At 37.9% G+C, this 12,885-nt stretch overlaps 1 protein-coding gene across 3 annotated transcripts in view; it reads left to right on the top strand.

The window, feature by feature from the left end:
• The first annotated feature begins 288 nt into the window (after nucleotides 1-288).
• The window catches only part of by (blistery), a 1,249,231-nt gene continuing 1,236,634 nt past the window's right edge, over nucleotides 289-12,885 (top strand). For all 3 annotated transcript variants that reach the window (XM_067145280.2, XM_067145277.2, XM_067145276.2), the window contains exons 1-2: nucleotides 289-370; nucleotides 8,895-9,003. In XM_067145280.2, coding sequence (XP_067001381.2) covers nucleotides 296-370; nucleotides 8,895-9,003 — 184 coding nt within the window. In that variant the 5' untranslated portion in view covers nucleotides 289-295. The remainder of the gene's footprint in view (nucleotides 371-8,894; nucleotides 9,004-12,885) is intronic.

The raw sequence follows: 12,885 nt of genomic DNA, 5'->3' as shown, positions 1-12,885 counted from the left end.
AACTGTTATGCATTATTAATGTTCTTCGTAGAACTCCTTTTTCACGCTTTAAACTCGGCGTACAGATAGACTTTTGACAGTGAAAAAGAAGAAGTAGTTAAATAAACTATTTGATTAGATACCGTATCACGCAGTAAGGGTGAAGTGTGCCCGTGTATTTTTCACCGGGGGAGAGCATCCGTGTGTTTATAGCTCTATTGTGTTCCGTGGAAAACGAACGGCACTTTTGAAGTTCCACATTCAATATTCCTGACTGCTGCTCCTACAATTACTGTGTCGGCACGCAAGGGGAGATATGGCAACCAAAGCACCGCTCCGTCCAGGGGTGTCCTGGGAGAGTCTGGCCAGCTCCTGCAAGGAAAGTGATGCGGTAAGCGCCAACATTATTTTCAACCTAATTCTATTAAACCACAATAGTTCAGAACTGTTCACAGAAGTTATTGTAAATAGGAATAAGAATGATAGTAAGCGGTCGTCAGTCTCTCTAATATTTCTGTTGTCAATTCATAATTGTTTCTAGCTGCTAACGTTCTGCGAGAGTTCCGCAAGGGTACGATCTCTCCCCATTGTTGTTATTTCTTTTCCAGAAAATACGTATTTACATCGCACTCTGATGGATAATCTAATGGGTTCGTGTATTATTTAGATATTATCTTCTTCACATAACCGATTACAGATATGAAATATAATTAACACACAAAATGTCTCAGAATTACACTTCACGAATTCCATATGAATATTTCTTATGAAATGTTAATATGACGTGCGTAGATTGTGTAACCATAGAGAATACTTTTCCGCGTCAGTAGTGGAGCCGGTTAGTCGTTGTCCTTTAGTTTCAAAGATGGCAGGCTCGATTCCAGTGGAGGTCTGTGACATTTGAAGGTAATTAAATATAACTCCGGCGACCCCATTGTAATAACAGCCTATATATCTTTCATTCATTACATCCCTGACCCGGTCAATGACTGGAAAACAGGTTGTAGGTTTTCATTTTCATAAATATAACTCCCGTACCATTGGGTTTCAGCACATTAAATTAAGTCTATGAGGAAAAATGGGATATCTCGACGTCTCATAAGCCTGCATTAATTGAAAAGGTGTTAAAACAAATTATTTTGGAGTTTAGGCATTAATATTTTGGAACTAGAAGAAATTGTCACTGATATTCGCAGGGAGTCTCTCCATTTGTATTTGTACAACATGACACGTTACAAGTGGAATACATCTTTACATTCGGTGATAGCTGCCTCTTTACAAGAATCTTGAAGAAATGAATCACTACATAAAACACCCTGTATTACGATATTTCTTTCACTGTTTGGAACAGCTTACTCAGCGAACGATAGCATGTACTTTAAAGTTATTCATCTCCACTTTTCTGATTCGTAACCTTAGGATTTGTTTAATATAATTATTCAAGACGAATTGCTATAGTGGATCTCAAACGAAGCTATTTTATGTATCTCTACGAAGTCAATGTTTTTCGACGGTTGTTGGCAAACCAGCTATACCGTTGAGGTATCAGTGCCAATATAAACGAAAATTGAGCATGAGCGAGATAAACACTATTTGACGCTGGCATTAAGTATACTGTTGGATAACATATATTAATGTTATTATATTTATCAACAATTGTGCTGTCGGTTATAAATATCATATGTTTGAATATTCATAATCTTGAACTGTTTCTTGCCGTTCATTCTCTCTCTCTCTCTCTCTCTCTCTCTCTCTCTCTCTCTCTCTCTCTCTCTCTCTCTCTCTCTTCCCTCATTTCCCCTCGTTTTCAAAAACGGGGTTTAAACACAGACTTCGAAATAGTAAATACAATAGGTCCTACAGTAAGTGATGAGTGTTATGGTTTGGAGAAGTTAATGATAGGTTTACCATTATGTTGTGTTTTGTACGTTAAGGAAGACATAGCCGTGTATTAAATCAGACTCAAAACCAACTTGTATGGAAGCCTGTCTTAAATCATCATGTTTACTTCCGCTAAACCTTGCAGATAAATGTGGAGTCTGTCCCGTATAAGGCAGTGGTCTTCCACCTTGTTGGTCAGTTTTAATTCCGACATATGTCTAGTATTCTATGCTGTAGAAAGCTGTCTGTAAACTTTGCCATTTGGAACAAAATGCTTTCTCACCTCTAGAAATGATAAAGCCTTCACCGACTCTATCGAAGGCCAGTGAGTAAGGTGCGATCTGACTGCAACTGACATCTTCGTACCTAGCATTATCTTTTCTGTATCAAATAATTTGTACGTTATCTAACTAACCACCAGTTCGAAGCCAGGAATTTACCTCAACTAAATCGATGATGATGATGATGATGATGAAGACGACGACGATGATTATGATGATGGTGATACTTGTTGTTTAAAGGGACCTAACATCTAGGTCATCGGCCATTAAATCGAGCGTTCTTTGTAATATTCTGGGTCCAGTATTTGACTTCTTCGTTTCCATTGCCTTTAGGCTCATCTTCTTGAAAGCAGGAGATCAGTCTGTTCACCAAATCGACATGTAACTTATTGTTCTTGATCTGAGATTATGCTGATACACATTATGTAGTCCTCTGCTTATAACACAGTTACTGTCAACCTTAGCACCATGTAAACATTTCAACTTTTTTAAACTATAAAGATATGTTTTATTTTGCTAATTGTATATTTCAGTATTATTTTAAGCTTATAGAATATGGAAACGAATGTTCATCAGCCTTTCTCTGGTATTTGAGAAAATTCAGCTCTACAACTTCAGTGAACAGCTGAAGAAATTGCGTCAAATTCATACATTTACATTTTCATAACATTTGTGTTCGATTTTTTGTTTGTACTGAACCCTTTTGGTCCATATTGAGGGATACCTACCTTTCTTACCTATCAGCAAAGTTCATGAGATCTGTCTCCTGGGTCGTTTCGGGTTCTTCGTCACTTGCTGAGGTAAAGGTAGGGTTCAGTAATTCTAATCTATCTACTGGAATGAAAGGTCTATTTAAAGGATTCCTATTTATTCAGGAAAATTCTGAAGCATGTCAATGGTATCATAGAAGTCAATTGTGTCCACTGGACACCACAATCACTTTTATATAATGGTCAGACTACTGGAGTGAGACTTTAACGTAACTGCCTGATGGACATTCTTACTAGAAACCATTGTCTCAATTATTAATCATTTAAGAAAGGAAAGTCTGGAAATCCTTAAATTCGGCTTCCATGTGAGACCACATGTACCATCATAGTGATTCGTTATGGTCCAGCCCTCGTAACACGAACTCTGGACTCTGGTTATAATTAAGGCCGTCCAATCGGTGTGTGCCACACAGTGGTTCTACGGCATGGACCCTTAATTGAATCGATGTGACCTGCGTCTACGTCATGGACCGACATCTAATCTTCTAAGTTACTTTAAAGTCATTGTGGGTGATGACCGCAAGGAAATGATGCTACAATGGCATATGGCCCTAATCTAAGTCACTGAGGTTGATGACCCCCTGACCATCCAAGTTTCTAAGCTGAAGGCTAAACACAATTAAGTTACATCGGTTGATGACCAAAGTTCCACTTTACTATCCCCAGCACATTCACTGCTCAATCAATCAAAGTTCAATAATTACAACAACAGCAATGCTCACAAACTTTGTGGCAGAAAAATCCATTTCCTTCGGATATGTCCCTTTTATCTTTACTTTATTTTTTAATATTCCCCAGACAACAAATTAAAATTTCCAGAATGCATCTCCAAGTTATTCGCTTGATTAAAGTTATTTCAAAATGTGGTTTCACTGAATTGAATAATTTAATAAATTTAAATGATTTATCGAAATGTTAAAGAACAGTAAATTTTATTTCAGCGGACTCTGGTTTCTTCACAACTTTCTACGCAGCTGTGATGTGAATTCAATATTGCGATGTTTATCTGGCTGGAAAAGAATTTGTTACATCATTCATGTCCAGCTATATATCTCGTCTCGTGATATCACACTTTAAAATTCTAATCTAGTCCTAACCGTTATTAACACTTGGATATCCTAATAATCTACGTACAAACCAAATAACTCGCCATATAATTACGATGTCATATCTCGTCATTACCATTATGAATTTTGCACACCCCTCACAGACAAACCGACCGTCACGACCATCGCTCTATATTTTGGACAACCCTAAATTTGGTTACTCTGTTCCTTATACTCAAAGTTCATGGTTTCAAATGTTCATTACGTCCTCAATTACAGTATTTCACAATACTTAGATCATTACCGGCTATGAAATTTCAACTAAATCCAGCATTTTAACGTATCCCCTGGCCGAGAATTACAGTACAATCTCAAGTCCACTCCTTTCCCGCTATCATAGCTGAGGTCCCTCATCCCATGCTCGCTTGGCAGTTACATAAACCACCCCGGTTCGTTCTACCTGACTGACTTCTCAAAATGCTCCCTTTAAACTCTGCCGACATAATTAAACAAATACGATATTCTAACCAACAAAATGCACAGATTATGCTTCAAGATGCCCACACTAATTATACGCGTCGGCAATTGGTACCGCTATGGATTTCTATGAATTTCTTTCCATTCCCAACATTATAAAATATTCCTCGGGCTATCATATCCCGGCTTCAATGACAGGACTCTAACCTGATTCGCACATCTCATCTCAACTCATATAAAACATTCCTCGGGCTTCCGTGTCCCGGCTTCAATGACAGGTCCAACCTGATTCACAAAACTAACCTCTGTTCCCAGCTCCACAATTATCATCGACCAAGAACTGGAATAAAATCCTCACTAGAAATCCCGACGTCTAATATCGCACAATGCATTACTCATGAATAACTTCGCATAAATGATATCGTATTTAATAACTTGATTTTTACGAGAAATGACTGAAACATTCTACTAGATCCTTTTTATTGCCAGTCAGACACAGTTTAAAATGGGCATTAAAAAAGAACGTTTCTCTCCGTGACCAAATTCATCACCCTTGGCTCTCACCCGACAGCGCGCTTCCACTCGATTGAAAATGAGTGACCATGGATTATTATTATTAACGTCAAATTGCAGACAGAAGAATATTACATCGAATGAACATCTTACTTCGACATCACAAAATACAGGCAGTACACTCACACGGATGACGATCTACATTGGACGTGATATCACTTCAGAACCCTATTCAATAACTTTTAGAACATTATACGACACTCGCAAGACTTCAAAATTTTATCCAAGTGGGAAATAAAACAAATGACTCTTTTAGTCGTACTCTCACATTTACAAAACTTAGTAGGGCGACCACTGCGTCGTATATCCCCATGCAAATACACTTTTAGAAATCACGAGACGAGATATAAGAGGTAGTAAGATGGAAAGCCACCTACCTCATGTCGTCACGCCAGTATTCGTCTTAGGGCTCACCTGTGACCCTGGCATTTTATTTAGCCATCTTTACATTCATGGCTGTACATCTCATTATGTTTTTTCAGGTTTCCTGGAATAAAGCATAAAAAAAAGAAATACCCTTCACTTGTTTGCGGAGCGCACACGATGGATTATAATTATTCCCGCACACGAATTACTTAATCACATTAGAATATTTCAGTACTTTGACCGTCCTATCTGGTACAGTTATTTCACTCAAGAAAACTATCTCCTCATGGAGTCAAGACTTAGCCGCAATGGCTAAAATCTGCAGTTGAACTCAGTCTACTTTCGTTGGTTTGATTTCGCAGAGCAGCTCAACAATTTTTCGTCCGCTTTGTATCACAAATGCCGGAGAAGGAAGCTTCGTCATGGCGTCCCTTCATATTTATAGCAGTTACCCCCTCTCTTCGGATCTCTCCCTTTGCCGCCAAGAAAATTTTTATAAATTTTCTGACTTACCTAAACTGTAATTTCAAGAGTTTTGAAAGTGACTACATGCTTGCTACATTTCTGGCGGTAGTGTTCATGGACATTTAAAAATTTTACGGGTTCGATTTGTGAGATGATTGACCTCCTTTGATAGGCACTATATTTTTTTGACTTGGCGTGGTCACGCCGTGTACACGCGCTTTGAAATAGTTCATAAAAATGACTTAAGATTCTTCCGCCGTCGACACGTGTGGTTGACGTCACATACCCCAGAGCGTGGGACCGAAGGTAATCACCCCCTCGTCACGTGTCAAATCCATGCTATCAAGAATCCAACTTTTAATTTAATTGTTACATTATGCATAATGTTCTTAGGGCACAAAAGTCATGGGTTCAGTACCACTAGAATGTTTTTTTTATTAGTAGAAGTTACAACCCTAATAATTGTTTATATATTTTGTAGATTTTAATCCCTGTAAATAATTTTTTCTGAATAATTTGGTGTGTCAGTTGTTAAGAAACTCGTGCCAGGAATGAGTGAGGTGCCTAATATCAAACAAGGACATGCGCCACCCCTATCAAAATTGAGTTATGAATATAAAATTATAGTATTTTTAATGCTCTCTCTGAATTAGTGGCCCATGACTTTCGAAAACGAATATTTGTACTTTATTTTTAACAAAGAAATATGCAGTTTCTTTCATAATCGGACACCTCCAAACAGAGTTTCTATCAAAAACGGACATGACCGTTTCAGCCAATCAGATTGCAAAGAAGTGACATCAAACTGGCATGGCGACCATTTGTTTACATTCTCTTTTCGGTGCGTGCTTGGAAGTTTAGTGCTCATGTTTTTTCAGTGTTTTAATTATAACATAAGTATTTGGGAAAATATTTTCGTTTAATATGGAAGGCAATGTTTCGACGTGTCCACCGTAAGTGGAATTGCGAGTAAAGGGAGCTTACTTTAGGCACATTTTTTAATACCGGGTTAAATTTCGGGTTTTCCTCTCCATGCACAGATGAGTGCACTACATGCTTGGAACCAGAACAATGTATTAAGTTTGAAAAGAATGAAGAGGAAAGAACAACCTTAATTTTGAAGAGAACTATCCACAAAAAACAAGCAGAGAATTTTTATCGACAACTGAAGAAAAATGAAGAGGATTGTCTTTTAATGTCCTATGATTGCCAAAAGAACCTTGCTTTGCCAAAATCAACTAATCAGTCGGCTTATTATTCCAGACAACTTTACTGTTACAAACTGTCTGTTGTAACAGGCACATCTCAAAGCAAGCTGCGCCCTGACAATGTGTCTGTTTATAAGTGGCTGGAGAATGAGGCAAAGAAATGAGAACTGATATTTCCAGTTATTGGAAACTCATATTTGCCGTCAGATAGGACTTTGAACTCATTGAGAAAGATCTGAAGAAGATGACGACCACAAAAAGTTCAGATGAATATCATGTTAGTTGTTAACGAAGTATAAGATTAAACTTATTTCTTTCATATATTCATTACATTTCTTTTAAAACAGAAGTTTACTATCATGTCATCCCGCAACTTTGTTTCAAAATATTGGGATAGTTTGTTTCAAAAGTGGACAATTACATGGATGTTTGTATCAAAATCGGACAAAAGTCAATCTTAGTTTCAAAAATGGACATCGTCATATTTGAACGTGTTTTATATTGCCTTAGAAGGAAATTCTTAAGTGTCGACAATGGTTTTCTTGTTCATAGGGCTGGCAATATGGCACCCATAAAGTTTCACACTCGTATTAGGAGGTTAACATAGAGAAAAAAAATGTGGCTCTACTGAAAAATTAACAAAATGGCTTTTGTCCATGTTTGATACTAGGCACCTCAAGTGTTGATGTTTATTAAGTAAGAGTTTCTCTTGAAATCTTCGCTTTTCCCAAACTAAAAAGTGACAGAGAAGGCTGTGTTTTCGACTAATTTGTACGATTAGCTTTATTATTTATGTTCGTAGCGTTGCTATAAAAATTTTACTGCCTAGAATTAGGTGCCTGGTTTGCAATTCAGTGTTTCGTTTTATGAGTGTATACCGCTATAATGCATTACCTTGATAGTTGCTTTTGGAATTTGATATGTTTTAATTGTAACTAATGTCAAACTAATGAGAAGAGTACGGTATACACAATTTTAACAAAGCTTCAAAGCAACTAAAGCAAACACTAAAGCAAAAATCGTAGGAAATATTTTTCCTCACTGGCTGAATTAAATATCTTTATATAAACGAGTCATAAGCAATGGAAAACTACCTACCTCCTCTTACCTTGTATGCCTCATAATGACATCATCATCGGTTTCTTCGATTCCCCTATAACCGTATAACCTTCGCTGTTGCTGTATGAGGATCATACCTGCCTCCGGGATGAATACTTAATAAACAGTCGTAAATATTTTCCATTCAAAAATTGCTTGTAGCCAAATAAAAAATTTCACTCCGGTCTTATGCCAAAAACATCAATATTAAGTTTGTGGGAGAAATCATTCCAACTGTCTTTAAATAACGCCGATTGTGCTAAAACAACGGCAACATAAGAAAGATATCGAGGTAAAATGGCGTGCCTTAACATTACATTACTTTTCTTAATAACAAAATTAATCAAACTTTTTCACTTAAATATATTCCAGAGCTGGGGATCATTCGAAAATTCGTTTAACGAAATGGTGTCATGTAAGAAAATGTATAACGTGATGTTATCTAGCAACAGTAGGCGTTTTTTGGGAGCCACACAGGACGTGGATCTGTATGTCATGGCCATCCATCAATACTTCACATCACAGCCTGCACGGTTGCTAGGTAGTATCACGTCACACACTTTATTGAAAGTCGTATTTATGACCATTTGATTTTCCGAAATGTACATTTCTTTCAGTGCTTTTTTCTTAGAATTAATCCTTTTTGGGATATTTTCCTGTGGCACCATGTCCCTCAGTAAATTCATACCTAATGTATTTGCACATATCACGTATTGGTTATTCATATTCTGTTATCTTCTTTGGTTACAGCCCGATGCAGACTCTCAAAACCACACCTTCCGCTGTAAGGTGTTCAAAAGGCCTCGACCGTGCAACATGTGCCATCAGCCCATTCACCAGCAGGGAAGCTGCTGCAGAGGTAAGAAAAAATATATTTTTGAAAACCTTTTCCATGTTAGTTCATTATACTATCGCTCAGAGTTCGATCCCAGTTTGTATTCCTATAGAATCAAAATATGCGAGATATTTCAATCTTGCTACTGGCCATTAATGTGAATAATTAACATCACGTAAAAAGAAACATTTCTATTACGCATACTGGTGTCGAATACTCATAAGTTGACAGATATTAAGAACAAGAGAATGTGTCATTTCTGGGTCACGAATTTGGATAGAAATTTGAAAAAATATCACAAAATGATGAATGTGGGTTCTTCCTATATAATAAGTGTGTACAAAATAATCAGAGATAAATATTATGCAAACTTCAAACCCACATTATTTCAATTGAAACTATGACCGAACGAGTGATCGCGTGGTTTGGGTCATGTAACTGTCAGCTTGCATTTGGGAGATATTGGGTTTGGATCCCATTGTCGATTGCCCTGAAGATGGTTTTCCACGGTTTACCATTTTCACTCGAGGCAAAAGCTGGGGCCACGGCTGCTTCATTTCCGATCCTAGCTCTATTCCATCATTCCTCGTCTAAAACATTCCATTTCTTAGCGCGACGTTAAACTACTTGCACTGAGCGAGTTGGCCTTGCGGTTAGGGTCGCGCAGCTGTGAGCTTGCATTCGGGAGATAGTGAGTTCGAACCCTACCGTCGGCAGCCCTGAAAATGTCCTCCGTGGTTTCCCATTTTCACACCATGCAAATTCCGGGGCTGTGCCTTAATTAAGACGTGAAGCAAATCGTAAAATTAAAAAAGAAACAATTGAATGCACATATTTAGTGAGCTGTGAAAAATTCCAGTACTGCAATTTTTTCTGACTAGTTTAGGTGGATGTTTATTTCGAATCCATTAATGCAAGTTTCAGTGGTAGTGAGAGTTTGGCCAATGTGCATCTTACCGCAAGTAAAGGCTGACTGTATTATTATATTTAATTGAAATTTAATCAAGTTTCTTAAAACTTTGTAGGATGAAATAAGAAGATTAGGCCTAGTTGTTTTTATTCATTATTATTGCTAGAAATATTATGATATATATTTTAGGGTAATAATCTTCAAGAAATCTTAGTTCCAAATGTAATCACTGATTCAATAAAATGAGCTATAAGGCTGTACGAATGTGTCAAGTACAATAGCAGAAGTACAGCTGGTTTTTCATCAGCCGTGCCCTTGATACTCGTTCATGTAAATAATCTAGCTTCGTGGTTATCAAGCTGTGGTACACGCACCTCTAGGGATAGACCTGAGACTTTAAGTGGGGTTCGCGAGCAGCCTTCAGGGAAATATGAAGAAAATTTGAAATACGGTAATAAATAAAAGGAAAGTTAAATATGCATGTATGGAGCCACGTTAGGCTTGAAAGTTTTATCCGAACTTAGACACATCAGAGAACTGCTGGTTCGCAATGTCTCAGTTCCAGAATTAAGGTCGAAAATGATTCACCCGTATTTATTAATTTGATATTGAGACCAAAATGTAGCGTTTCCTGAAAATGTTATAAGAGTATATTTGGTTTTACAATCTCGTCTTATCTACGATGTGCATGTAAAAGGATGGTATATAATTAATTAAAAATACCCACATTTTTTAAACCTATCATTTAGGGATTTTTGTGGGGGTACATTGAACTTTCAGCGATGCGTGAGGGGTAAAATCTCATAATAGTTAGAGAACCTCTGATCTAACTCATAGGAATGGCGAAATAGAGTGATAATGAAATGTCTAACAGCCCATTCCAGCCTTTTCCAGTATCAACAACCTTCCTCTCTTGCATGCTTCTGGCAATATGATTGACCCCACTCCCCAAAAAGATGAGTGACAACTCATGAGTAACCCTCTGCAAGGCCGCGTCTCTAATCATATTACGTTTGGCTAGCCCACCTCTCCTTATTTACTCTAACCATAGCAAATTTATTATTATTATTATTATTATTATTATTATTATTATTATTATTATTATTATTATTATTATTATTATTATTATTATTAAAGTCTCCGTGGCTCAGGCGGCAGAGCGCCGGCCTATCACTGCTGGATACGGTGCTTCAAATCCCGGTCACTCCATGTGAGATTTGTGCTGGACAAAGCGGAGGCAGGACAGGTTTTTCTCCGGTTACTCCGGTTTTCCCTGCCATCTTTCATTTCAGCAACACTCTCCATTAATATTTCATCTGTCAGTCATTGCCCCAGAGGAGTGCGACGGGCTTCGGCAGCCGGCACATTTCCTAGCCTCGCCGCTAGATAGTGGCTTCATTCATTCCATTCCTGACCTGGTCGAATGACTGGAAGCAGGATGTGGATTTTCATTTTTATTCATTATCATTGTTATTCCGAGGCGGTACATGGCCCTGAAATTTCAGTTGGTCTTCACCAGAAATGGGTAACATGTTAATTCCCAGGGACATTTTGTTTTTTTCCGGGCATATAGCTAACCACTACCTTCCACATCTCATTGAGCCTTCGTGGCCTGTACAGAGATGGCATGGCTTTGCTTTGCTTTGCTTTGTCGCTGAATAAAACGAGTGATTTTGCTTTTTTATTGTTGACTAATAAGAAATGTGTTTAGAACTCGTTTTCCTCCTCCTTTACGCCCCAGACAGTGGCTTCCGTTCTCCGCTGTTATTCATTTTTCTTATTTCCTTCCTTCCTCTGTCTGTTATTCCCTTTTCATCAAATGCAGCGTCATGCATGTCAATACAAACCTGAGAAAGGAATGCTCATCCTCATCATTCTAGACCCGCACACGAAGAAAACCCGTGATGCAACAGGGTGTATCGAAAGTGAAATATTTCCTTGGTATCGTAAACAGTCAGTGTGCACCATGGAGAGAAAATTAAAGCCACTAGACGAAAAGAAAAGTTTGCACTTTTATCTGCAGTCAGAGCCCTTTATTGCGAGATCGTTTTAACGACGTATTGGATATAACGACGAAATCGAAAGATACCGTCTAAATTCTATATATATAAGTCTACATCGTACACTGTGTTTAAAAAATCGCTATTACGACATCGGTTATTACGACATATAGTATAAAACGGCGTATCTTTATCACATTTTCGGAGAAATGTATCGACTATAATGTCGAATGCCGATTTTTGTTTGTTACGCGTTTGGAGATTGCTGACAACAATGTAAGGCTTTTCCAAACTCTTGTTTGTCAGTAGATCGTAGATTTCAAATCAGTCTGTCTGTAAAATGGTCAAGAAGACATCACAAAAGAAAGGGAAAGTGTTTAATATTGAAGAAAATCACGCAGAATATGACAATTAAAAAAACGGGGAAACAAACTTCAGCATCGCCAAGGAATTGTATGGATCACACTCAACGATTTCAACAATTTGGAAGGACAGGGAGAACATTTCATTTATGGTCCAAGACCGTGTGCGGAGTTAATGTTCAATTTATATTGTTGCTACTTCATTGCTCGCTTATTATAATATATTTTGCTCACATATTATTGTTTTACCTACTGTGTAAACATCACAAGAAAAATTCCTTTCAGTCCCAGTCCACAAACACTGTATTGCAAATACAGTACTTATTTCACTTATGTCTTTTTAAGTTTTATCTGTGTTCTGTAAATTAGCCGTGCAGCCTAAAACTTACAGATATGACATTTTTAGCAATTTTTTTACAAGTTGCTTTTCGTCACACCGAGACAGAAAGGTCGACGGCGACGATGGATTAGGTAGGGGCTAGGAGTGGGAAGGAAGCGACCGTGGCCTTAATTAAGGTACAGCCCCAGCATTTGCCTGGTTTGAAAATGGGAAACCACGGAAAACCATCTTCAGGATGCCGAGTGCGGTTCGAACCCACTATCTGCCGGATGCAAGCTTACAGCCGCGAACCCT

Source organism: Anabrus simplex, chromosome 4, assembly GCF_040414725.1.
Source record: "Anabrus simplex isolate iqAnaSimp1 chromosome 4, ASM4041472v1, whole genome shotgun sequence".
Lineage (NCBI taxonomy): Eukaryota > Metazoa > Arthropoda > Insecta > Orthoptera > Tettigoniidae > Anabrus > Anabrus simplex.
Note: the sequence above shows the minus strand (reverse complement) of the source record. Positions and strands in the feature narration are given on the sequence as shown.